At 38.8% G+C, this 27,476-nt stretch overlaps 2 protein-coding genes across 3 annotated transcripts in view; both read right to left on the bottom strand.

The window, feature by feature from the left end:
- Positions 1-90: 90 nt before the first annotated feature.
- Positions 91-17,167, bottom strand: ypel2b (yippee-like 2b). 2 transcript variants are annotated; one of them, XM_024277935.2, is made up of 5 exons: positions 16,929-17,147; positions 9,006-9,237; positions 6,423-6,466; positions 6,151-6,259; positions 91-2,049 (listed from the first exon to the last, which is right to left on the bottom strand). In XM_024277935.2, exons 2-5 carry the CDS (start codon positions 9,120-9,122, stop codon positions 1,960-1,962), a joined length of 360 nt encoding a protein of 119 aa, XP_024133703.1. In that variant the 5' UTR covers positions 9,123-9,237; positions 16,929-17,147; the 3' UTR covers positions 91-1,959. The 2 variants fall into 2 exon arrangements, with proteins under 2 accessions (XP_024133703.1, XP_024133704.1); XM_024277936.2 differs by lacking the exon at positions 9,006-9,237 and having other exon boundaries at positions 16,929-17,167.
- Positions 17,168-19,361: 2,194 nt separating this feature from the next.
- The window catches only part of gdpd1 (glycerophosphodiester phosphodiesterase domain containing 1), a 16,185-nt gene continuing 8,070 nt past the window's right edge, over positions 19,362-27,476 (bottom strand). Inside the window, exons 8-11 of the mRNA XM_024277841.2 lie at positions 26,925-27,058; positions 24,100-24,159; positions 22,901-22,952; positions 19,362-21,567 (exon numbers count right to left, since the gene is read on the bottom strand). Of these exons, the coding sequence (XP_024133609.1) occupies positions 21,433-21,567; positions 22,901-22,952; positions 24,100-24,159; positions 26,925-27,058 (381 nt within the window). The 3' untranslated portion in view covers positions 19,362-21,432. The remainder of the gene's footprint in view (positions 21,568-22,900; positions 22,953-24,099; positions 24,160-26,924; positions 27,059-27,476) is intronic.

The following is a 27,476-nucleotide window of genomic DNA, read 5'->3' as shown; positions in this document are numbered from 1 at the left end:
ACATCTCCAGCTTTCTGATGAATCCTCCTTCTCCCAGATGTTAGGCAGATTTAACCGCCGCTAAGTTCCCTATTGAAGCAAACACGGCGCTCGGATATTAAGGTGCCTTTTATTCCATGAAGATCCAATGATATACAGTCAATATCAGCATCCTCCTTTACAAAAGACGTTAAAATTGAAATATTCCAGTAAAAAAGTAGTATTTTACAGCCAAATGCATGGTACCAGTGAGAAAGCATGACATGACCGAAATCATATTCATTCATCATCTTATGGACCATTGATAAAACACAATACATTAACACTATTTACAGTCCGTAACACACAAGTGGACAAACATGGTAACCTTCAGAATGATACAGTAAATAGAATATATTTATATATTAGGGTGTTTTCTTTACAAAATAGTAATGCATCATATATATATTTATATATATATCACAGAGAAAGGCTGTCCCCACACTTTGCTCCGATCTCGCCTCTGGTTTCGCAGTATTTCGTAAAATGAAATCTTCAGCTCGGGCAGTTTATCGTTGACGGCGGGCTCTTTGGTTGTGCTGGGCTTAACGCACTGATCACAGTTAACTGTTAGAGTGGAGAGGGCTCAGGAGACTGTGTTAAATCTCCCGTCTTTGTAGCAGGATGGCCGCCGACCTGAACGCTCCGCGTCGCTGCAAAGATGACGGGCTGAGATGAAACTGAGCAGATTTTGCATCACAGCACAAGTTTCACTGCAACACACTTTTCACAGGAACGCCGCACAAAAACCGGTCGGACGGTGCTTTTGAATTTTGCATGCATTAACACTGAATCTGGATGGGATGAAGATTCACGTAAAATACCCACATATCCACCTCAATCAGTAGGATTCCAGCCTCAGCAAAGAAAAGTTAGCGTCAATGTACCTGAGCAGGGCCTTCCTTCCTGTAACCTCAACTCCAATATTGCCCCCTTAAAGGAGAATAATGCATATTTAGTAAGCTGGCAGACTAAAGTGTATTATGGAAGATCTTACTGAAAGATCAGGGCAACAGCAGCTGGATGCCAGATAGTCCACAGTACAGACTGCTGCGGTCTTGGCGTTTTACTTTGTCTACTCGTACCTGAGCCACTATTTTAGGATCTCTGAAACAGCCACTTGCATGGCAGCAGGGCTAGTTTGTGTGTTTACCCCAAAAGCTGACAGCTAACGTCTGAACTGTGAGGACGTGTGACAAAAGCATCACCTCTGCCAACATCCTCAGAAGGACATTCACAGGAAAACTCCCAGCAAGCTTTAGCCCAGCCTGAAATCCCGGCGTCGGTCCTGCTATCCAAACAAATCACAGATCCGATTTTTAGCCAGAATCAATCGATGCCAGAAGAAAACAGGATAGGGATTTCACCCTGCATCCACCACGCCCCACTGCGCTTGACCCCTTCGGCCGCCGGCCGGGCCTCCTCTCTGGTCCAGCTGGCAAGGACCCGATCAGCTGGATTTGTTGTAATCATCTTAAGTCATCTCATTCATGCTGGGGAAGGAGCGAACGCTCATCAGCCCTCCAACCGACACCAACTGCTCTCCTTCTGGCAAGAGATCCAGGGACTGACCCAACAGTCTGCTAATCATCGCATTAGACGAGGCAGAGCTATCCGCCATATTTAGAGGACTCGTGTTGCTGCAGAGGAGTCTTGTTTGGGAGTTCAATTTCTAAGATCAGAAAAATAAAACTCAAAAATCACACAGTCCCGCTAGCCCTGCTAGCTGTGAACAAGCCGACCTCGTCTATCCGTCAAACTGCGGATGTGTGTTTGTGTCTGCGTTTGTCGGGAGGGGCGCCGGGGAGGGATGGGCAGTAAGTTACAGAGGTTAATGGTAAATCGGCCAAACCAAAGTCACACACTCACCCACCACACACGGCCACTCCCCCACCCAACTCCCACCCCCAGTTCTTCCCCGCCCGCGGTCGGCAGGAGAGCTCAGTCCCAGCCGTTGTCCTTGATCATGTGGGCCAGCTCGATGATGAACTTCCCCTCTTTATATTTCTGACTGCTCTCGAAAGCGTGTTCCTGCAGAGACAGACAGAACTTCAGTCAGGAGATGGACGGAGGTCAGGATCTCTGCAAACAGCAGCACAGTTTCCTTCACACGTACATTCTGGACTGATCGTGTCTGATGCATTGACTGTATCTCAGAGCTGGACTGAGTGAGTGTGACATCACCGATAGAAAATGACTTCCTTTCAACTCCAACCAAATCAGTCTCCATTTTTTGTTTTGCAAAACGGACGCCGACATGTTGGAGCCAGACGTCATCAGTAAGCATTGGTCAATGGAAACCACTCTTTCCTTTCAGGAGTGAACAAGTGATCAAACGTTTCAATTGTTGGTCGTGGGGGCCAGCAGGCTCCACTTTCTTACATCGAGGCATCTGATTGGCCAGATTATAACTTGAATAACTCGCACAACAGAAAAAATGTCATGAAAAAAATACGAGAATTATCAATAACATGTTGAAAAGGGTATCAGAGCAAGAATGATTAGTCTGACGAACAGTATGACTGCGTAATACCTGTTTATTTCTCTATAGAAGTCTTTGGGATTTTAGCTTCTTGGACTTCCTATTTGGAACACCAGGAGGGCGGGGTCACTCAGTCCAGTTCTCACATACAGTCAATGGCCTGACGTCACTCGTTAGATTTTGTATGGTTAGTAAAACACCCCAAAATAAATCAGAGTACCGTATTTTTCAGAGTATAAGGCCAAATCCAAATGTTTCCCCTACCCCTCCAGCTTCTCCGCATTTAAAGAGGTAGGGGTCTCCGAAATCGCTTTTTTAAGGGCTAGCCCTCACTGTGGAGGAATGCAGAGCCCTCTGCCATGAGGGTATTACCTGTTGCACTGAGGAGACACGCTTTTCTTCATGTGGAAGCACAAAAGTTTACATTTAACCATAAGTAATTGTTTTATTTTTGCTTTTTAAAGTTATAAAGTTATATGTTGTTATGTGTTTCCAAGCGCTAACCTAGCTGATCGACGAGTATTGATGACATCATCAAGTGGGAGTAACGTCCTCATTTGATGACACTATTTTTCCATAACTCTCCGTTTGGAGGGCTGAATGTAGTTAGGGAGAAGCTCTAGGGGTACAGGAAGAGTTTGGATATGGCCTAAGTTGTAAACGTATAATAAAAAATGATATTAATTATATTAATAAAAAATAATAATTTAACAATTCCATATAAGTCGCACTTTTGGGAGAAAAGTATTTTAAAAAATAAGAATAAGAGCAGACATTAAATCTTGAAAGGCAAATCATTTTGGGATAGAAAACAATGATGGACAATATATCCACTGGCATTAAACACCGGGGAATCTAGTGTATAAGCGCAATATATGAACAATTATTCAGATAACCGTATCATAAAAAACATGCTAACATGTCAACTAAACTTTTTATATCCCTTCAAATCACAAAATCTGTTAATTCTTCGTATTTCGTGTTGAATTTCTGCGTTGCTGTCAGCAGCAAATACTACTACAATTGCCTCTAGCGGTTGTTGCAATTTTTTTTAATAAATCAGATATAAGTCGCACCAAGTTATGCAAAAAAAAACAAAAAAAAAACAACTTATACTCCAAAAACTGATATAAAATAGAAAAACAGTTAAAAGTATTTTTGAACCCGGTTGTTTTTAATGTCTATTTTGGAGTAAAGTTTGACTTTTTTACATGTCAGGCAGTAATAAGCTGCTCTTTTTTTAAACCTGCCACTAGTGGTCATTTAAGAAACTGCAATATTTTCTATGTGTGTGTTTGCTTTCGATTCACAAACAGAATGTTGGTTTTCATCAGCTTTAACTCTGATAACTTTTTGTGGAAACAGGTTATATAACCAACAGCAGAAGAAACTCTTTAGAAAACTTTTTTTCTTAAGTTTAAGGTTTTATGCAACAAAATGAAGAAACAAAATGACTAATCTGAAGGATTTTATGAAATGTTTTCAGTTCTGTTACATTTGCAAACATTTTGAAGTCTACACTTTGACAGCACTCTGCGTCTCCTCCTCTTCTGCAGATTTGACCCAGATTCTTTCAAGCGTTCATGATGGGACAGTTCTCTGTAAAGACTCCAGACTGCTTTGAAACACAGAAATCCCACAGGATTATCAATCAATGGCAGAAAAAAAGGGGCTATAAATCTATTTTGTGTCAATTATGACCCTTCTAGATGGGGTCTAAATTGAGAAACCCCTGAGAAAACAAATAGACGTTTTTTCCACCGTGAAGCTTGTGTGTCTCCTTTGGTTTTAGTCTGTTTTGGTGACAGGTTTGGATTCTCTCTGTGAAAAACTGCAGCCGATCAAGCTTCTCCTGTGATGTTTGAACTTCTTTAAACCCACGTGGATGTGTGCTCTGCTGTATCAAACTCTGAGGTCAGAGCATACAGTCACGGCAGCTGTTCATCAGACACAATAGAGAGATGAGGTTTCCCGCGACTGGAAGGCCGGAGGTGGAGGTTTAAGGTCAGACGGCAACCCCTGACTGGTACAGTGAGTACGATAAAGCTTCGAGTTGGATGCACAGAACCTTCCTGCACGCGATAACCCGTCACACAGTGTAAACTCATCTCCATGCTGACAGAGGTCACCGCTGACAGCTGCACATACTTCGCTCTGCTGATGCATGCAGACAGCGAGCATGTGTGGGTTCAGTTCACCCTGACACCAGAACCAAAATACCCCCTGCATTGGACACACTGCAAGTTCTGACAGCACTTAGAGATGCTCCGTCCATGTTTTTAATGTTTTCGGTCTTGATTAAGCACAACATTTTTCAATAATGTAACTGTGATGACTAAAACTGGAAACTTTTTAATGAAAATATAGTTTTAGGTGGAAAAAAATACAACAAACTTAAGCTCTTTTGTTTTAAAAAAGGGTTGAAAGTAGTTGATTACTATAAATTAGGTCAAAAGTCAAGGATTTGATATGAGATGGGGAGTTAAAAGTTGCAAATAAACCTTAAAAAAGAAAATTGAATAAACTATGAAAGACCCATTCCATTGAAACTTGTGTTTCTTGGGGTTTTTTCTTGTGGTAATTTTCTGATGATGGATTACATATATTAAAATTAAGCTAAAATTCCATTTCTGAGTATTTCTTTATTTAAATCATTGTGAACCAGGAGCAAAATGGACAGTTTTTGCCTCAAAATAGATCAAAGAACGTCTTTGATTTCCTGGCTGAGATGGAATCTGGTTCAAGACTGTACATCTGAATGGCACCAATATGGTTCGAAATATTTGTTGCACCACCTATGTTAGGTTGAGGTTGTGGGGGTGTAAACTAGTGGAAGATTCTGTAAACAGATAGCGGTCAGTTATGGATGATGGGAAGTACGGGCAGGCTTTCTCCACACCAACTGTGTAGCTTACAACTGTGAGTTGAATTTCTAATAAACTACAGAAACAACAGGTTTTTTTTTTTTTTTGGATTCCATAATTATAATGAAAAGAGCACTGGGAACGAGACGTTAAAACAGGATTAAAATTTAATATTTTACATTTGTCTCTCATATATTATATTTCTTTTATTTTATTCCCTACAATTCAATCCTATTATTGTTTCAATTTCTTTATTGGTGTTTTGACTTTACAAATATTACAACTAGTTTATATCTAGTTATTACTATTTGTTTGTTTCTTTTTCTTTTTTTTTTTACCCCAAATCATCTTCACTATAAATCCCTTTTTTTCTTTATGTCACATTTTTCTGTTTGCTTTATGTTTTTACTTTTTTATAGCCCCAGGGGAAACATTTGTCTTGGATTTTAAGGTTTCGATTTGACTGGCTCCAATATGTGTGAGAGAATTTTGAACTGTCCACTTATAGATCTTAATTTCTAATCTTAAGAGAGGCACTTTCTGCTGTAATTTGCATAAAAATTTTGCACCAGTAAACTAAATCTGATTTAATTAAACAATTAATTAAAACAGTTCAAACTGATATTATTTTTAGCTTTTTTATGATATTGTGAAAAAAAAATATTTTAATGAAACTTTTCTGTCAAAGAATGCTCCTAGTTTGGGCACATCTAAAAACAAATGTAAGTTTATTTGAAAGAGAAATTGTTGGCTTGACTTTGTGCTGTTGAGCCTCGATTTACTCACATATTTCCAGCCCAGCGTGGTCTTGCAGTTCTCACAGTAGATATCTGCCACAGCATGCAGACCTGTCAGCAGAACTCTCTCCTCTGCAGGACCACACCCAACATTCACCCTGAGAGGAAGCAACAGGGTTCAGAACCTGATCCTATCTTCACCCTCTGTCTATGAACACGTGGAATCACATGCATGGTTACTTGGCATTCGTCTACAGCATTCCGTTCAAATGGGTTTTCTCTTAAATAAAAGCACCAGATGGCTTGTTTTTTTTTACTTACACTGAGTTGAACAGGTAGGCTCTGCCTTGGCTCCCCTGGAACGACTGCAGGAAAAAAAAGAGAAAAGTTAGAAACAGAATCCACCCTCAGCTGTTATGTGTAACGTAGACGCTTTAAAGTAAAGTGAGAAGGCTGAACTGAGAGCTGAGTCAGCATGAATTTTACCGTCTATGTTATCAATTCTTGCACTGATGAGTAAAACTGAAAATTCTGGTAACACTTTAGATGAGGTGCTGCAAAACACTCAATATAGTGTTAGCAATGATAGTTAATACATTTGTTAAGCTTGTAAACAGTTTATTAATATGGACTTAGTAGAAAATGGTCTCACTTTAGATGTTAATGAATCTTTCTAAGTATGTTAATAAACTTTTCAGCTACTAAATGACTTATTAACAACCTATAAACACATTAATAATGTTTGCTAATGTGTTAATAAGTGTTACCGAAATTCACTTTGAAGGCAAGTTTATTGTAAAAGCAGATTCTATTGCAGCATTCAACACTTACAGAACCATTCAGGTCAATTTCTCAGAAAAAATACACTTGTATTTATGTTGCAATTATAATAAATATAAATGTACTATTGTTTATTTGGCCTAAATAAACAATGAAGAGAAAATTGCCTTTTTGAAATATGAAATAGTTTATAACTTCTGACAGAGGTTCACATGACTTCCTTTCAAAATACGACATTCTGTGTCAAAAAGGATCATGTCAATGCAGCAAATGTAGTCGTAGGAAGTGGAATATCAGCAGCGATAAAAAAACTATTTATTTTGCCATTTGTGGAGCATCTTTTCCAGAAATTTGTAAAACTAACTAATAAATCTGACCTAAGCTTGTCGTATTTTTTGAACCATAAGGCAAACTTAACATACTTGAATTCATTCAAAAAAAGGGAGTGTTTAATTTTGTGCAACTTGAGAATGGATTCTGGTTGTGTTTACTGAGCTCAAATGAATTTTTTGTAGTTTATGGCTAAAAAATCGGTTAAATAATTTGAATCTTTGTTAAACTACAAGGCTGAACCACTTGATGGATTTTTGGAGCAGTATAGCTACTGCGGTAAGGAGCCTTGCCAATAATTTCCAGAATCAATTAAATTCAGATTTTTTATTTTTATTATTTCACTCCTCTTAATTCAATTTGTATTTTACACGGTTTACACATTTAGACACATTTGTTTGAAAATATATTACTAATCTATATAAATGTTTTGAAGATATTCATATTAATCTGATACAGTTCCCATAATGTAAAATTTATTGGTGAAATTACAATAAAATTGTCAATAGCATACAGCGTTCCATGGATTCTCAAACGGAGAAGCTCCAACAATTGTTCTGCCTCTCCTGGAGGACGCTTCAGTTTGGCCACTAGGTGGCGATTGCGCATTACTATTACACCTTATTCCAGAAGACGAAGAAGAAGAAAGTATGAGCAAAAAACTGTGCTTTAGATCACAAATAGTTACTTTAAAAAATATTTCCTTCCAAGAGTTTGGAAAATTCATGCCTGTGAGTTTGTAAAGATGTTCATTTAGTCACCACTGTATGTTTAGGACGACAGAGTGTTAGCATTAGCCATCCAATGAGAAATCCCATTATGCATTAGCATCAAGCTTGCGGACTTTAGCATTTTATTGACGTTTTACTTCACAGTTACTTTTCTAAAAATTAAAAACATAGTATTTTTCATTTTTCTTTAACCAGAGAACCATAAAGGAGGAGTGAGGCTCTGGAGCATTAAATACAGACTCCTAGTCTAGACGCAGGAGATGAACAAACACAGACAAAACTGTTAGTTCCTTTTTAGTTAGTTCCTTTTATTAAGCATTTGTCACATGCACCCATACAGGGGTTGACCTGCACAGATGCTGCAAGTTTTAGAGTTCTCAGTAGAGGGTCATAGAAGCGGCTGCATCTTGAAGGGACAGCCACCTCATGGGACGCCATGCGTCATACTTGTGCATACCCCCATGTGTTGTTTAAGTGTTCGGTTTAACCTGTTGTCAGCAGGATGACTGCAGAAAAAAATCTGCATGAACATTTTAGCTACACAGGCTCACAAAGCTGTCTACGATCTTGATATTTCGTCCTGGCCGACTGTGTGTCCCAAACAAGTCTGTCCATTTTTCACCCTTGTGACTGAAACTAAACTAAAATAAAAATGTGTAAAATTGACACTAATAATCATAAAATGTATCTGCAATCAACCAGTGAAAATCAGAAACTGTTGTTAAGCAGAATTGAGTAAAAACAAACTAGTGAAATTAGACAAAAAATGCACTTTTTAAGACAATCACTGTAATCAGAGGATTTCTGCAGATCCAGATGAAATTTCTCCACCTGTCAGCAGGTATTTTGGTTCATTTGAGCTTTATTTTCTGTCTTTTGAGAAAAATAATAGCAAAATAATCTTAGTTTAATAATAATAATAATTGTTGGTATTTTCTTATACCCTTTTTGTGCCTATTTAAAGAAAATGTTTTAGCTTTTAATACATTTTTATCAGTTTTTTCAGTAGAGGAGCCAGCTAGAAACATTCCTGTTCCCTTGAAGTTCAAACGCCCCTGGTTACCTTTGAGATGAGCTCGTCGTGGTTGGCCAGGTGAGCCCGGCAGTGGATGCAGCTGTAGGTCCGGTGGCAGTTCGGCAGATACGCCTGAAAAGTTTTGGAGCGCGTCATTCTGACCATGGGCGGAGTTGGCGGGCGGTGCAAGAAGGGACTGCCAGCCCAGGTCGGCTCACAGGGGAAGCACCGCAACACACAGGTGAGGGCCGTGGTGGGCGGTGGGTTGGGAGGTGAACACCTGCGCGCAGGGGAGGACAGCAGAGGAGATGCTGTGAGGGAATGCTGCTTCCTTAGACTGGCGAGGCAAACTGTGTCGCCGCTGTATAATTGATGATGGGATTACATTCTGCTTTCTGGGTTAGGAGAAGTCTCCAGCTGGCTTTGCGTGCGTCAAACTTCCAAGACTTGGACGATTGTTCTCAGATCAGATAAAATTTTCCATCCTGACTCAGTAACTTCCTGCCTTGATTGCACAGCATCACTTTAAAAATGTTTGCCTAAATGCTCAGAGAATCAATTTCTCCTCCTTTCTGCTTCACTAAACAAGCAAACAAACCCTCATAAAGCTCCTGTAAGTGTTCTTTGCATGTTAGCATTTGGCTAACATCACTACAGGGGCGTTTTATTGTCAGTCAGAGCTGCAAACATGCACAAAGGCAGACAGCAGCACTGTGTGTTCAAGTCTGACTGCAGAGATTATGTTTAGTTTAGCACGACAGGGAGTTGTTGCTATGCCCGCGCCATGATATCCAAGGGGATTGAAATACTTCTGCTGGTGCGACCTCACAGCAGAGGAGATTAGCGAGCTGGCAGAGCAGCCTGACACAGGACCCAGGAGCAGGATCTGCGACAGCAGAGACGGCGACGTGCCGTAAAACACGCCGCGCTCTTATTGGTCGACTTCTGTTGTGGTTTCAGCACTGCAGCTGCACCACCCTGTCATGCACAAATGCAGTTGAGTGAGATACAGTTGATAATTTATTTACATACAGTAAATAAAGGACAGCTTCTCCCTGATCTCGTGGGGAAGCAGAACCTCAGACCTTCTGATTACTACATGCAAAACCTATTTTGGATGAATCGTCATTTACACCGACTGCCTTGTCTATGATTGTTCAGCAAACCACTTTAAAGGATGTTTTCAATGCGTCAATGTCTCCCCTCTCCATCCTGTCTGTAATTACAGAACCATCTGGAGAAGCTCATAAAACACTGATTGGGAACAGGAGGCTTCTGTGGGCCCAAGACAAACAAGAGAGGGCGGGGCTTTGGTCAGACGCAGGCTGATAACGGCTCCGACCTGATGGGAGTAAAGAGAGTGGGGATATAAATAAAAGCGGTGGTGAGACGCTCTTTCTACCCGCAGACTCGGTGCCGGCAGCATCAACAAACACACACTCAGAGCAGTTGCCAGAGTTGACCCTTGCTTCTCACCACTGACTGTAAATAAGAACTGGACTGAGTGACTCCAGCAACTATTAGTTATTTTATTTGTCAGAGAGTAATCATTCTTGCTCTTATACCCTTTTTTTTAACATGTTCTTGTTTATTTTTGTGATGCTTTTTTGCTGTAGTACAATTCATTCAAGTTATCAACTGACCAATCAGATGCCTCAATAAAAGTAGGTGGAGCCTGCTGGCCCCAAATATCCAACGTTCAAAACATTTGACAGATTTTGTGTAACCTGCTTTCAAGTGTTAGGACTGTGGACTTCCAACAAGCTCATCCTTGATTGGCCAGAGTGGTTGCCATAGAAACAATCACTCAAACCGACTAGACCAATCACTGCTTACTGACAATTTCTGGTTTCAACATGGCGACGTTCATATTACAAAAAATGGCTACTGAATTGACTTCATTTGGTTGGAGCCAGAAGTAAAGTATTTTCTATGAGTGACGTCAAACTCAAAGAACAGTTCTCATAATGTAGACAGTCGATGGTCGTCTCAAAAAAACTCACACAAGACCATAAGCACACTCACAATCATTTCAACATAACAACAATAATTCTCCATCTTGAATTCACTGAAAACATGGAAAGCGTTAACTTTTTTCCATCAAATTTCTGTTGAAATATATTAAGATAAAACATCTGAAATACTGGACTTTGTCAGTTTTACTGCCATAACATCAGTGTTAATATTTGTAATTAGTTTGTTTTATAAAATCCTTAATTAATGAGGAAACTTTTGTTTAAGACTAAGTTTTTTGTTGGAACATCATTCAATTAAAGATGGTAATCATTTCAAGTAAAGACAGTGAACAGTAATGGTGTTGGATTGAAGAGTTTTCTGCTCTCTTATACGTGTCTGCAACCAGTGCTACATGTGTTAACATTTCATTAAAGAGACGCCATTCATGCATCAGTATGAATGAATGAATGAATGAATGAATGAATGAAATGGTTTATTTCAAGCAATCAGTTCATAATACATGACATAACATATCACTTAGTGAATCACAAGTAGATCGCTTGAAAGGGAGTTGAAGGAAGCAAACTTATATAATCCCACCCCGACTCGACCATACCATTTTCTCTACATGAATTATCAATATCCGGTTCAGGACTTAATATCAAATATTAATGAAAAGAAAAGGATCAGGAATTTGAGCAGAAAACAATGCTACATCACAGCTTAGGAACAAGTTTAAGGCCACGTAACGGTTCTTCGTTGTTATGACTGAGAGACTGTGAAGAATCCCACAGTTCTCAAAGTCTTTCATGGATTTTATTTCACTATTTACTATCAAATCTGAGTCTTGGATTAGTCACAGTTCAACTGGTCGACTTTCAGCACGCATTCAGTTGGCTGCGCGTTTTGTATGTCGAGCCCAAACTCAGTCCTAAAAACTTGCGTAGCGATGCGTAAACATGAGAGTTTTGAATGAGCATTTACAAAGACTCTTCATTGGAAGTGGTCAACTGAACTCACATTGCCGTCCCGAGGGTGGTGTGAACATAGAATTAGTTTGACGGTGACTTTGTGGTATCGTGGGCATTTAAAGAAGCCATCAGCTGCAACAAACTGCAGTCCTGTCTTGTCATCCGAGCGATAATCAAAATGACTATTTAAATACTCACAAACCAAAGTTCTTAGTCTTAAACAGACCTATGCCATGCAAAATCTTTTTTTTTTTAACTTTTAAATGTCTTATAATTCCTCACAAAAAGCAACACCAACCAGTGTTTTGATGCATTTCTGAGCATTCCTCTGAAACCCTGCTCTCTGAGCACCACCCCCTCCCTATCCTGAAGAATATCCTTTCATACGTATGAAAGTGGGGAACAGCCCCTTCCAGAAAGAGTCTGTGCTACTAGCACCACCCCCAGGCTAACACCCACTTTCTCCGCAGAGATAGCAGTGATCTGCAAAACTCTTTCAAACTTGCAAAAGTTTGAAGTTATTTGTTTTTGTTGGAGAAACGCAGACACGCTGCAGAGGCTGGCTCTAGGATGACATCATGAAATGGGCGGAGCCTCAGAGATCAAGTCGTCTTACGTCTGGGTAGAAAAAGAGTTCATGAAAATATTTCATATTTCATAAATAACTTGTTCTTTAGTGTGCCAAAGGTAATTGATATAGTTTACTCTAAAAGGCTTAAGAATAGCATGATATAGGGCTTTTAAAATGTAGTTTTTACAATGAAATTTAACTGATTATTATGAGTTCATCTCTGGTGAAAGCAGAGACTCCAAAAGGTGGTTCAGCTCGGAGGGATGCTGTTACAGTAACCTGTAAGCAGAGTTGACCTCAGGGGTAATATTCACCAACAGAGGTGGATTATCATGTTGCATGTTTCACGTCGAATTGTGGGTCATGCATAATCCATGTGTAACACAGTCTGTTTGAGCAGAAGTGACCTGTAGCAGCAGTAATGGAGAAGTATAGCTGAGCTGCTTCACATGAAAACAAAGAAACATCATGTAAATTTGAGTCAAACACATTCCGTCTCCGCTGACAGCAGTAACGTGTGTTTAAAGGGTCTTGGAGACAGTTTTGTCTTATGGAAGGTCAAATAAGCATCTGGATGAGTTACTACTGAGCTAAAAAAGAAAAAAAAACAATTCCATCCAATTTCTTGTACATTTTCTTAAATAACTACTTAGTTTTCACCCCAAAAATGTTGGGTTTGGCTTATCAAGAAGTAGTCCACCCATGAATTTTCTTAATCTGCTTTATCCCTTTTGGGATCAAAGAGTTGCTGGAGCCTGTCCTTCCTACTGTTAAGTAAAAGGGTTTACCCTCACAATTACATATGCACATCTATTGACACTTGAGAGTAATCAATTAACCTATAAAGTATGTATTTGGACTGTGGAAGGAAGCTGGAGTGCCACACACATGCATGGAGAGAACATACAAACTCCACACAGAAAGGTCCCAGCTGGGAATTGAACCAGAGCCCTTCTCGCTGTAAGCCGAGAACGCTAACCGCTGCACCACCATGCAGCCCTCAAAAAGTTGTTTTTAATTAAATTAAATTGTGAATCAGATGATTTCAGTGGTTTGGCAGCCCAAGATGTCCCCTATCTCTGACAGACCAAGCCCTTCCATCATGAATTTTTAATTAGGATATTTTTGTCATCTTCAGATTCTCCTCAGTTCTCTCCTGCACACATTTTTTCTTCATTATTCTTAAAAAGATTTGATGTTCAGTTAGTGATAAACAGCAATCTATGTAAGGCAAAACAAGTGCAAACTATGATGCATCCACCAGAAATCTAAAGACAATTACTCAAATATATTTAAGCATGTATTTTAATATACACATTGTTAAGTAGAGGTAGTGGTAATTTCCTGTGACAATTTAGTTTTGCAAATAGTACCATCTGCAACCTTGAGATCTACTGACCCAAACACCAGGACCGTCCAACTATGGAGATCTTCCATTCCTGCTGGATTTCAGGCTCGTCTGGCCTGGTTGCTGCAGATTAACTGGATCAGGTGGTTCCAGGTTCAGATTGACCAAACACATTTGATCCGAGTAATCTGCAGGAAGTAGGGCAGGGGAGAGCGCAACAACAATAAAGCGGTACATCAAGACAACCATGGTTGAGGAGGCCAAAGGTCTCTATATGTTTGTCACACCTTTATGTGTCACATCAATCATTTTAATCACTGTTTTCATGATCAAAATAAACCAAACTCATCCATCCTCTTTTGAAAAACAACAAATATGTGATCTCCATTTGGATCTAATCCAAGGAAAGGCTTTCAGAACAAAAAAAAAAAAAAAAAAAATCGCATCAGGGCAGCCGTGGTAGGGCGGTCTGTTTGTTTCAGATGGTTGTGCATCTGGATCTGGTCGAACAGAGAAACTTCAAGGTGGTGTGAAAGAGCCCTTCTCCAAACCGAAGACCAAGTTCTATATGAGAGAGGATGTGGTGTGCTAATGACCTGCATGAAGAGGAGATGCTGTGTTTCTTCCATAATCTACCACCCTGTTCAATTTCCAACAAATATTGTCACTTTAATCGCCTAATCCCATTTAGGATCTGTATTGACATATCATTGTGAGGTGAAACAAAAGTAGTAACTCTGGTACCAGGCTTGCCAATTACAGAGCAATTCCAATTAAAATACAATACTAACTAAAATATGTTTTAAAATAGGCTAAGCTAAAATGAGAGATCAAAAGATGATCTGAGTCCGTCTTTAAAATTCCATAGTTTCATTGACTAAATAATCTATCAAACATTACTTTTTTATGGTAAAAATTGTTGGGTCTAAATCCTTAACTCGCTAAATTTAGTTGATGTGAGTGCTGTTTCCCAATAATGGTTTAACTGAGTCAGAAACGTCTCCTAAAATGGTAAAAATTGGTGACTTCCTCTGCGTTAATCCTGTTAGTTTAGCCTCTGATTACTGCAAAGCGCCTGAATTCTGTAATATCACTTTATTCTTCCTCATGTCAGAAAGAGAGGAACTGATTTAACCGATTGAATTACAGATCTTATGAGAGTCTGTGGAGACAAACCTGAGAAAAAGTCCTCTCTGACAGACAGAATCTAAAGCAGAGTTCACTAAGATGACAGATCAAGTGTGTGAAAAGCATCCCTTTTATTATTCCATAATTACATTTAATTCACTCAAATGAGAAAAGATGAATTCTATTATTCATTTGACATTTTAAAGTTCCACTCAAATCATCTTTTGATCTACTGTAAAAGAGTTATTTCATTTACAGTTGTGTTGTTTTAGCCAAAATCCAAAAACGTGCATCATTTTTAAGGACATAGTTTCTGTAGAGTGGCAGAAGTTCATTTGAAATTTGCCTCAGAGTTGGACCATTGACACATAGTAAGCCCGCCCCTTTCCCCATCACCCATCTGTTTACGTACTCTCCCACTAGCTTACAGCCCCTCACACCTCAACCTAACATTACCAGTGCAAAAAAAAGGCGAGGAATATTGGAGTTATCCAGCCGTACAGTTTTGATCCAGATCCCAAATCAGACGAGGAAAATGAAGACATTCATGGATCTATTTGTCTGCATCAAAATGAAGTGGAACAGGGAGCTTGTGGCTCTTTTTAAACTTTCTTTTCCCCATCTGCTTCTGATTTGTAACAACTTGTATAAATAAATACTCAGAAATGTAGTTTTAAGCTCAGTTTTCCTTATTTGTCCTCCATCATGAGAAAAATGCCACCTTAAAAACACTCAAAATCTTTGTAGGTTAAAAAAATAATCCTTGAAAAACAACATTGTGTCTCTCTGCAAAATGCTGACGCCAAGAGTCAGGCCCAGCTGCTCGGAGCAGAAAAAAAAAGAAAATAGATCCCAAAACAAATTGCATAAATGATCACATGACCTGCAGGGATCCAGATTATCTATAAGTAACATGACTTTCTATTGAGGAGCCTGCAGTTCCTGCCTCCGTCTGTCTCTACGCCTCTTCAGCCTGTTTGCATATTTATTATTTTTATCCTTCCTGAAGCTTCTCTGTCCATTCATGCGCCCTGGAGCAGGTTGTTCGAGGTCATCGGCCCGTCCATTCTGGTCGCTTCTGCATATCATCACAAAAGGCAGCGTTCCAAGGGTCTGAAAAAACCCTCATAATCCAGCAAAATGATGAAAAGGAAAAACATTGTTATGTAACGCTCTGATACATGCTTCTAACAATGACTGGGAGAAAACACATCAGTCTGCTCTACCCCTGAGCGTCAGTGGCGCACAACTACCACCACCAGCAGCATGACAACAACTACTCCAACAGACACACAAAGTGATGCTCCTGCTGCTGGGATGTTTCCCCGATGGGACATTTTCTTGAGGCGCATCCTTACATAAATCGGAGAATCTGAGGACACAGGAAGCAGCACATTCACCCTCACTTACAGGACTGCAGGGTTTGTTTGTGTACAGGCCCTGCGCGTCCGCGTGGGGTCGTTTCGACCCCTTATCGACCACCCACTCACATGATCCGCTGACATGCACAAATGAGGGACATAACCCCTCCTAAAAACACAAAACAAAAACACGCAGCGTTGTCAAATAGTGGTCCAGACAGTCAGAGCCACGCATCTGCATGTCCCTGCGCGCGCACAGAATGACCGCAGGAGTGATTACAGTATGAATCAGGTCACAGGAAGCGTCTTTATCTGGGGCAGAACTTCAGCCGCCGCAGATGGCGGGGGATGCCGCGGCGCGCACGCGCACCAGCCTTCCACAGTCCGCATCCACGAATGACTTTGACAGGGTTTGTGACGCGTGATCGGTCCCGCACCGATCACACGGTGCACGGTCAGGCGCGTGCACGAGCGGACGATGGCGCATATACGCGCAGGATGACCATCACAAGAAGCAAACAGGAGTCCCCCAGAGGGATGTTTATGTTTACCTGATGGTCAAACTTTTTTAAGAAGTGTCAATAAACCTGTGAAGAAAAAAACTCAAATTAAATGCAAAAATAAAAAGTGGCAAACCTTTGAGATGAAGAAAAAGCGGGGTTCCACGCAGAAGTGTCGCGCCTCCTCGGTCTTCTCGAAGCTGTGCCAATCCAAAATTTCCTCTCGCATTCCTCCCCCAGGAAATGTGCTCTCCTGTCCGGCCTGCAGACTCCTGCAGAGACGCAATGTTTTGACGCGCAGCGGAGCAGAGGAGTTTTCAGAGAGACAGACGGACGGACGCAGACAGAGAGCCGCGAGCCAGGCAGCCGCTTCAAGAGGACTCACGCACACCGACTTCCGGATTCGCCGCGAATCCTTGAAATCACCAAACAAAGCCTGAAAATCAAGTATTCTACACAAAAACAAAGTAAATACATGCACGGAAATAATAAATCAGGATAATTATTCATGATTTGACTTGGAAATTAAAAAAAGCAATGAAGATAAAGAAACATGCTCATACAGACCTTTAAAACGATTGTGGATTCCAGAATTCCTTTAAAAAATTAAAACTTTGTAAATTCTGGGCCCAGTGTTTAATTAATTTCAACCATTTGTATTACTTTCTGAAACATCCAATTAGAACACAATGGAGAAATCCCAATCTACCTCTCAGTTTTTGCACAAATAATAAATAAAGACAGATAATGATCTCATCAAATCAGTAAAAATTAAGTATTTTCATGGGTCCATCTTCAATAGTATGGTCAGAGCACAGGTCCTGCTGGAAGATGAAATCTGCATCTTCTTCATGAGAAGGAATCATGATGTCTTGAAGCATTCAGCTAAACAGTTGCATTGATTCTGGATTGAAGAAAGCAGAATTTACCAACACCAGAGCTGGACATTGCACCACAAGTCACAACTAACTGTAGATATTTCACACTGGATCTCCAGCAGCTTGGGTTCTGTTCCTCACCTCCTCCAAACCCTTGGATATTGATTCACAAATTAAAGGCACACTTTACCTTCATCAGAAACAGGATTTTAGACCACTGGCTGCCAGTCAAATCCTTCTTCTCCTTGGCCCAGTTTAGATGTTTCTTCCGTTGGTCCAGGCTCACAAGTGTCTTGACCTGAGGAACTCGACAGCCTGGTGGTTTTTTAAAGCTGTTCTTCCACCTCTTCCACTCTTTCTGGATGTCTGCAGCTTCTTGAATATTGTTCTTTTATTAATCCGGTGAAGCCCACGGTTATCTCTTTTACAGGTGGATCCTCTCCTGCCACATTTTATCCTTCCATCAGACTTTCCACTGATATGATTGGAAATGATCGCTCTGTGAATAGTCAGCCTCCTTAGTTATAAACGTTTGTGACTCAAATAGACAGGATCGATGCCAGTTTTCTGGCTCATTTTCAAGTTTGAAGTTTTTCCCAAAATGAAGTGAGACAGTTGAACCAAACTGAACCAATTTAATGACACAGGTGCTTTGAGTTTAGTAGAAGATTGTTGGTGAAAATCAAAAATGCCCTGAAAATTTAGGCTTTTCTAAAATCCTATTTTTATAGGTTTTATGAGCTGGAACCCCAATTTATGTCGAAATAAAAACATGTAAATGTAAACTGTTGGCTCTGAATCTATATTATATTTAATATTTATATTACATAAATATAAAATAATAATTCTATCTAATTAATATTCTATAAAAGAATAATTTTTAATGGAATCAGGGAAATAAATGCACTTTTTCATGATATTCTAATTTTCTAATTTTATATGAGCACAGACACACATATGCATAAACTCATACCTATCCACTTATATACATCCACATGTTAATTATGCCATTATAATTACATTAATCGTGCAAGTTAAAATGAGCTGAATATCTAATCCAAATGGGTGATGAAAAATAAAAATTAATTTACACTTACTTATTAAAGACTTGAAATAATTATGTATATATTATATATATATATATATATATATATATATATATAACATTTATATATTTTTTATATTTTTAACTTATTTTTCAGTTTGCAAAATGGCTTAACACCAAAATGTTTGAGTCAAAACATACAATAATATTATCATAAAAAAATCCATATTATTTGTATTAATTAAAAATAGATCAGAAAATACTTTTTTATATTTAGGTTTTTGTATCAGGCTAAATATGTTTTAACATTGACTTTAGTTTAACCATAATATTCCTATTTTTTCACTCTAAAAATATTTTCAGAAATCAAAAAATATTTAAAAAAAAATTGAAACTTGGGTTCGTGATTATTGTATATATATATTTTTTTATATTTTAGCACTCAAGAGTAAAAAATAAAATTGTATTAGCTTTAATTAAATCTAAACTTTATCAGCCAATCAGCAGGCAATATGGACATGTCAACACCACACTGATTGGCTGAGAAACATGTCAACAATCTTATCAATTCCTTGATTTATTTAGATTTTTCCAGAAATTCCTCAGACATGAACCATGAGGATGGATTAATGAAATGGCAGAAATGTCTAAATCAAACGTTTTATTGACAGTTATAAACACATAAAAGCAAAAATCTTGGAGAATAACATTTTTCTGAGACCAAAACATTCAGATTTTTATTTATTCTGCAGCGCCACCTTCTGTCAATTATGTGGAAACTGCAGTTAAAAATACAAATGGATTTGAAAAGGTTTCAGATATTTTTGTGCAAATCAAAATTATATAAATACAGGTGCAGGTCGCTCTGACTGACTGTGCAATAACAAACCTGCAGATGAATGATTCTGTAAATTAAATCTGAAAACAACCTTAAACATGCAGTGAGGAGTTGATAAAACTGAAGTCAATACATTCAGGCAACTACATTCAGATCAGACCTCGTGGTCACAAGTTTTGATTGTGCGATTACCCATCATGCCCTGCACATGTTCAGCTTTTATTCTTAATGATACAACAGCAAACATCAGCATTCAAGTCTCCACAAAGATACCACAGAACAAACATCTATATCTGCAAATACATTTAAATAAAAGATGGAAAGAACAACAAATGAAGGGAGGTGTAACATGATGTGCAACATCTCTCTGCTGTAATAAAAAAATGCATATAAGATGATGTAAGAAACAAAATCTGCACAGCAGCAGCCAAACGGAAACAGAAAACACAGCAAACAGTGGTTATGACATCACAGGTCACTCCTAAACCCTTCTCTCAGTGGAATCCTTATTCATCTGTATAAAAATAATTCAAGTCACAATTCATGTCAACGCTGATGCAGGATGAACCGGCCTCCTCATCCTCCACCTCCCTCTAATCATACAGCAGAAAATAAATAGGTCAATTTAATCTTTTATGGCATGTAGTACAGAAAATACTTTAGTTAGAATTTGTTTTTCTTTAAAATAAAAACAGCATGGCTTCAAATATATTTAAAATACTTTTTTGTGTGTAAAGCACAAACACAGAATCTGCAGAACAGAGAACTCCAGCTCTTTGGTCCTTTTATTTTGAAATCTAGTTTCCTTTTTTATGTCCATCCAAAGAAGACCATAGACAACTTCAAAGCAATAAACTTTTTTTTTAAAATTGTAATCACTTTGCTCATTTGGATGTCTGATGGACAATTTACCCAAAATGTTATTTTAAATGTTTGTATTTTTTAGATTCAATAACTAATAAACTTCAGAAACACTTCAGAACAGATATGTAATGTTTTACATATATATATGTATTTTTACATCTTGCAAAAAAACAGAAATACTAATATCTGATCTTTTCAAATTATTTTTCATGTGCAGTTTTTAAGTCATTCAATTGTGAACGGTCACACTTTGTGCATCAAAAAACATAATTTATATTTGAAGTTATTTTTTTTTAACCTTAAAATACAATAAATTTAGTTTAGAAGTGGTTTCGCACTTTAAAATAAAAATAAATAATCAGACAAAGAAAATAAGGTGAATAAAATGACCTGTTGGAGCTTCATCAAGATTTAGGATTTCATGGTCAAAAATGTCCTTTGTACCAAAACTTTTATAAAGTTTAGTCTGGAGTTTACATTCAGGCAAACCTCTGCCAGATTACACCAAGTGTTCACTAAACTCTGTTTTGTAAAGGTCAAAAATGTTGGCAGAATTTCTTTATTGCTTATAGTACTGTTGAGGTTTCCAGAGCATTCTCATTCACTCGTCCAGGTATGCTTTAATCTAAATAAACAACTTTATTTTGGAAAAAAAATCTTTTTGAAAATGGCTAAACTTGACAGAGGCTTGGAGGTCAATATGTTCACTTTTTGATGTGCAATTTTAAATCGCCTATTTGAACACTTAATAAGCTAAAAAAATATATATATCAAACCAACTTTAAAAAAAAAGACTGTCCATAAAACAAATACCTCAATCAGGGGTTTTACCATGTAAGAAAGAGGGCAGTTGGGAACACATTAAGTGTGCGACTTCAATAGGGACAGCGCTCTAATGTGACTAAAGCCCACTGTCAGAGGAGGGCTGCTGGAATGCATGCAGGAGACGTGTTTGTAGGTCAGTCAGACTGAAGGATAATCACTGCAGAGGTGAGGGGAGGCAGAACTTGGCAGGTCACTGGAGCCTGGAAATGCCATTCCTGTCCATGAAGTCTTTCAGCCTGGTAGGAAAATCTGTCATAACTCCCGTGGCGCCCAAATCGAAGGCCCTCTGGAAGTCCTCTTCATCGTTCAGCACCCAAATGTACACCTGAAACCCGGAGCAGAAGGCGTACGATTAACACGTGGCAGTTAGGAGACAAAAGGTGGTGAGGGCTTTTAGCGAACAGCCGCAAGGCTCTAAATTTGAACTCTGAAATGGAGCCAAATGCTTTGGAGACGACGGGCAGTCGCTGCACTCAGACAGGTCTGTGTTGGTCTGAGCTGGAATGGAAAAACGCACTGCGTTTCTAAGAACAAATATACGTACATCTGTGAATTAAAAAGGGTCATCAGAGTCCCTCCTGCAGGGGGGGGGTGTTTGTGCAAATTTTGAGACTAAAAATAAATCATATGTAGAGGGAAACCAAACAGTAAATCAACTTTTTTTTGGCTCTTTAAAAGTGCTGTATGTTGGTCCTAGCCACATTTTTCACAATTTAAGATAAAGTTGTTTAATTTCTGAAATTATACTCAAAAATGACCTGTGTGCTGCCCCCTACAGGTTAAAACAAGGTATTACAATTGAATTTGGTGATTGGTCAACTGGTCCAAATCATGATGCTCTGTAGCTCTAGTATAAAACCCCGCCTAGATTTGATTTGAGTCGGCCATTATCGTGTTAGCTTTAGCGAGGATTGTAGGTGTATTGCCTTCAGCTGTTGAAAATCTACTGGCTTGTTCCACTTTCCAAGTTAGGCAACAGTGGTTTAGTGCATTTGGCATTGAATACAACAAACTCCGTTCTGGTGATGTGATTTGTATTGAACATTTCACTTGTTTGCTAATACGTTAACCTTCATTAGCTTGAGATGCTAACATCATTTTACCACTCAGACTCCTCGGTCTCCTTCGGTCTGCAATATGAGCCACTGCCTCGGGAGAAGGTGGAGAAGAAAAATCCTCAACCTTCACAGAAAGTTCTGTGGAGATACTGGCGCCACTTTGCTTGGTACCACTCTCCATTACAGTGTTCCCCTGCTTATTCACGTTTCTTTATTTGTGGTTTCATGTATTTGCAGATTTTTTTCAGTCACGTTACTCGTTCTGTTTGTCACAAAATCTCCAACAACTCAAGACGCTTTTATGAAATGTTGCTGCGCTGCTGAGGTGCATCTCCACACTCCGAGAGAGGAGCGGCCCCTCCTCTCTCCATGGTAATTGCGGTTTGTGCCCGGCTAGAATTCTGTGACATCAAGTCTTTCATATATTAGAATAGAGCCGCGGAAAAAAAAAAAGCCTGGAGCAAGATTAGCAAAATTGCACCACTTCAACATTTCACACCAAGCCTCTTCCAAATGAAGGTGGCGGACATGCACTAGCAAATAGTAGTAAAAAAACATGTCTGATGTCAACATCGCATTACAGCATTCCATCAGTGTTACCTGTATTCCCCGGGCGGTTAAATGCTGAAAAAGAGCTTTCCTCATCAGCAAACTGCAGACAAAAAGAAAACAAGACATCAATGATAAAAGTCTCTATTTTCCGTATACTTTATATAATTTCTTGTTTTATTATTGTTAAACATCTAAGTTGTATAAAGTTTGTTTAGATCATTGTCAGACAGTATATAAGAATAGGACTGAGTGACCCCTCCCCCATGGCGTTCCAAGCAGGAAGTACCTACTGGCTACAAGAAACCAAACTCCCATAGACTTCTATTGAGAATTAAACAGCTATTACTCAGTCATTATATTTTTCAGAATAACCATTCTTGCTCTGATACCTTTTTTTAAATATGCTCTTGATAATACATTTTTTTTATTATATTTATTCTGTATTGCAAGTTATTTAAGTCATAAACTGAGATCCTTCAATAAAGTAGGTAGTCTCACATCCAAAGTAAAAAACTGGTGTTCTTTGAATCCTTCCTACCCACAGCCAATGCACATGGGTATCCCAAAATAACCTCATACATTTCATTTTTGGTGGACTGACCATAAATCTGCAATCTTGTGGTTAGTATAGTGTTTTTTCGCTGTTTATGTGACTTAAGGTTACTCTTTATTCATGCACAGCTGCACACATTTCTTACACTCTCCACCTGTACACAACACCACCTGGTGGACAAAATACTGGTATGTGTATATATGGTATGTAAGTCAACTGAATTGACTTCATTTCATCATTTTCTATGGATGACGTCACACTCACTCTGTCCAGTTCTTATTTACAATCATTGGTTTAGATCTGAAACCATAACTAGCAGATGTTTTTCTATCAGTTTCAGGGGAGAAAAACAGCGCCAGAGTCCTGCTAATGTTCCAACATGCACCTTTCCAGATTCATCAAGGACACGTGAAAAGCCAACATGTCTTCTGTGTCAATAATAATGACAGGTGTGTGGTTCTCCTTCAGACAAGAACTTCTCGAGGTCCAGATGACACTGAATCAGTGACTTCTCATTCATAACATCATTTATGTGGAACTTCTGAAACCAGAACTTAAAAAAATCATACAAAGTAAATTTAAAAAAACACAAACTGTATCATAAACAATGGAATAAATAAATGAGTGAACAAAGTAAAAAAAATAGGCCAACATTCAGTCAAATATTATTAATTCCAGATGATGACAGACTTACGTGTCGGCTAACCAGATGGTAAATCGCTGAGTTCTAGTTAAACCGTTTGGATCCTTTAACCTGTTGAAGGAGAACACAGACAGCAGGGTTAACTGATGGAAACCTTCTTTAATAAGCGGAGGCCTTACAGTTATGTGCATCTACTTAGATTAATCTTTATTTAAAAATTAATTTTCCACAAAGTCCTGTACATAAATGTACAAAAATTTCCCTAGAGTGCCTGGACAAAAGTCAGTGTGTAAAAAGATGAATGAATCAGTGGGTGAGAACAATCTGCAGCGTGACCTTCAGCTTCATAACCTCTGGCACAAATGTGGAGAATGTCTTTTATGACTTCATTGATGTGATGTCATTTCACAGGCAGCGTCCTTCAGGTGACAAAGACAGAAAGGCCACAGCACCAGTTCCTCATGGGTTCAGATGATGCACATCTCATGTCCATAAGCTCTGTGTGGTAATCTTTGCTCTGCCATGTTTGTTTTGTTCACTCTTTTGCTACATGTGGACCAAATCCCCTGATAGACAGCTGGTGTCAGCAGGTTCATATTATCCCTCATATGTCTTTAAAAGGACATAAAGATGATATACATCCATAAAAGACGAGTAAGGAATTGTGAAGGGACACTTTCCAGCTTTTGACAGATGGAACTGTTTCAGCAGAAAGTGTGTCTAGATTTAAATGTTTACCTCCCAGCAAATAAAACGAGCTTCTAACATGTTAGAGTAAAGTATAGAGGATTGAAGAATTTTCTTCTTTACAAACTCCATCAAAATGAAAAATGTAATCACTTTTGGTACAAATTGTACTCAATATTTCCATGTTTAGAGTGTAAAGTCCCACTACAATCATCTTTTGATCAATTTTCAAAGTGTTCCCAGTGGTCTTTCCATTACTATTATGCTATTTTAGCCAAAATCCTTGAAACTTGTGTCGTTTTCTAGGACATAGTTTCTGCAGAACAATAGGAATTCTTTAAAAATCAACTTTGAGATGTGGGCGGGACTATTGGGGCGGAGCAACCCTGACTCCACTTCCTCTCTCTTTTGCTGAGAGCTCTCTGTTTACATTCTCTCCCACTAGCTTACAGCCCCTCACACCCTCAATCTAAAATTATCAGAGCAACAAAAATGGCCAGATAACAGCTCAGACGAAGAAGACATGGATCTATTTGTCTACAAGCGTTTCTGAGAAACCTTTTTCTGCTTCAAAGCAGCATACTCTTTCAAAGACACACCTATAGAACACAGTAAACAGGTAAATCGTTTCTGTGGACAAAAGTTATGCTCTACTATCAATAACCCTTTCCTTTGTTTCTTGACTCATGCTCTAACCTTACAGGATGATGATCTTGGTCTTTAACAGCTTTACAGCACTTCCTCTGTTCTTTATCAGCTGCTTTGCTAATACAGTAAAGTATCAAACTTTGGCCGTGTGGTATCAGTGGAAGTGTGCTGATGGAAGCGGGAGGGTTGAAAGGTCAGAAAACACCCTTGGTAAGCTGAACATACTGTTCGGCGCAGGGAGACAGAGCTCTGTGTCAAAGGTAGCTACAGAATCATTGGAGCTTGATGAATTGTTCATTCTGGGAAACAGCAGAAAGAACAGGTTAAACTAGTTAGGTTCTTGTTTTAAAAAAAAGGGGTTTTCTGCAGGTAATTCTGGGAAAAAAAGTGAAGCTACTCTTATTTTGAACATTGTGCTTTTTAAGCTGCCAGATTAACTTAATAGTTAGAACAGAAATCGTGAAGGGTTACAGTGTTCCCTACGGTGTGAGGAACACGCTAATCGTTCAAACATTCATCGTATTCTGACGGTTCTTCTACACAAGCAGAAGAGAAAAAAACAACAATAGGTAGAAACTGATGTAACACAACCTCAACCTTTGAGCTACTGCCAGAAACGTTTGTGACTTCCCAAACTAAAATGTAATTTCTTTGACTCTTTTCACCCTGGATGGAGAGCAGACCAGTTCATAGATATGACTGCGCATGTTCAAAGGCCTCATCAGATGGTGAACACAGCTAACAAAATGTAGCCATTGTGATAAATGGTCAAAGGCAAAATTACGGGACCATCAACTGAAACGGAGTTTCCCCGTTGGTGGGTCATTTAATGAATTAAGGATTCTTGCCTATGTAACAGATGGAAGACAAAGAGAAATCAGAAGTCATGATTTTTACTAAACGACAGTTGTCTGTTTCAATATTAGAATACATGATGCATTACTTAAATACATTAGAAATCTATACTACATGTAGAAGTATAAAATACACTGTATGCCATATGGTCTATCTTTATTGTATTTTATTCATTAAATAAATACTATATTCTTTTATTTCTTTAACAGATCAGAATGTTTCAGGAAAATTCTCTGCATTGACAGAAAACAATGACTCGACAGATTTAAAAGACATTTGGGTTAGTGAGGCTAATGGGATGAAGTTTGGGCCACCCAGCACTATTACGGACATATTAATCTAATATGGAGTAGTATACTATTATATACCAGACAGAATTTGACTAGACTGCTACTAAAAATGCATAAAAATACTTTAGGCTCATTGAAATGTCAATATTTCTCAGTGATGTCAATGACCAGTTTGTTCTTCACTAGTAATCGCTATTTTGGTGCAAATGTTGGCAAAAAGGTTTACCTAAATGGACAATGTAATCCTTTTTTCATCCATTCTACAAGAAGTCGACGCCCATTGAAGCATTTAAAATGGCTTATGAAGCCTTTACTAGTGACCACCCCCAGAATTTAACGTGCATCGCCACATCTGTGAAATAGACTGCGTTAGATCTGACTTTAGTGTGGACCTACTTAGTAATGATGGATGGCATGGGGATCTCCAGAAACTGCTCCTTGATGGGAACAAAGGGCAGCAGGCCAGAGTAGAAGAGGGCCAGCAGCTGCAGCACTCTGGGAAAGCTGAACAACACTGGAATCTGAGGGTTCTGCAGAAACAGCAAGAACGTCACACTCATTCAGCTCTCATAGGAAAAAAAAGAGATTATTGATCAGAATAGGGCAGCCCAAATCCTGGTCGTCATGATCAATCACCCTACCTGTTTTCAAAATCTCCCTGCACTTTTTTTCTGCCGATTACCTGGATCAGGTGTCCAGTCAATCAGAATGAGGAGAAACTTGATTTTGTTAATCAGCAGAGAGCAGTGCAGAGGGAACTGGACAACAGGAAGGATGGTAGATCTCGAGGACCGTGATTGGGCAGTCCTGGACTAGAACATTTACGTCAGTAGAACTTTTGGATCCTCCACTTTTAATTCAGGTTTTTTTTAGAATAAAGCTGATAAAAACAGGCCAAAACTTAAAAAGTTTTTATTTCTTTTATTACCAAAAAGCAAATTATCAACA

The sequence above is a fragment of the Oryzias melastigma genome, linkage group LG13, assembly GCF_002922805.2.
Source record: "Oryzias melastigma strain HK-1 linkage group LG13, ASM292280v2, whole genome shotgun sequence".
Taxonomy (NCBI): Eukaryota; Metazoa; Chordata; class Actinopteri; order Beloniformes; family Adrianichthyidae; genus Oryzias; species Oryzias melastigma.
The sequence above is the reverse complement of the archived record's forward strand: the minus strand, read 5'-3'. Positions and strand labels throughout refer to the sequence as shown.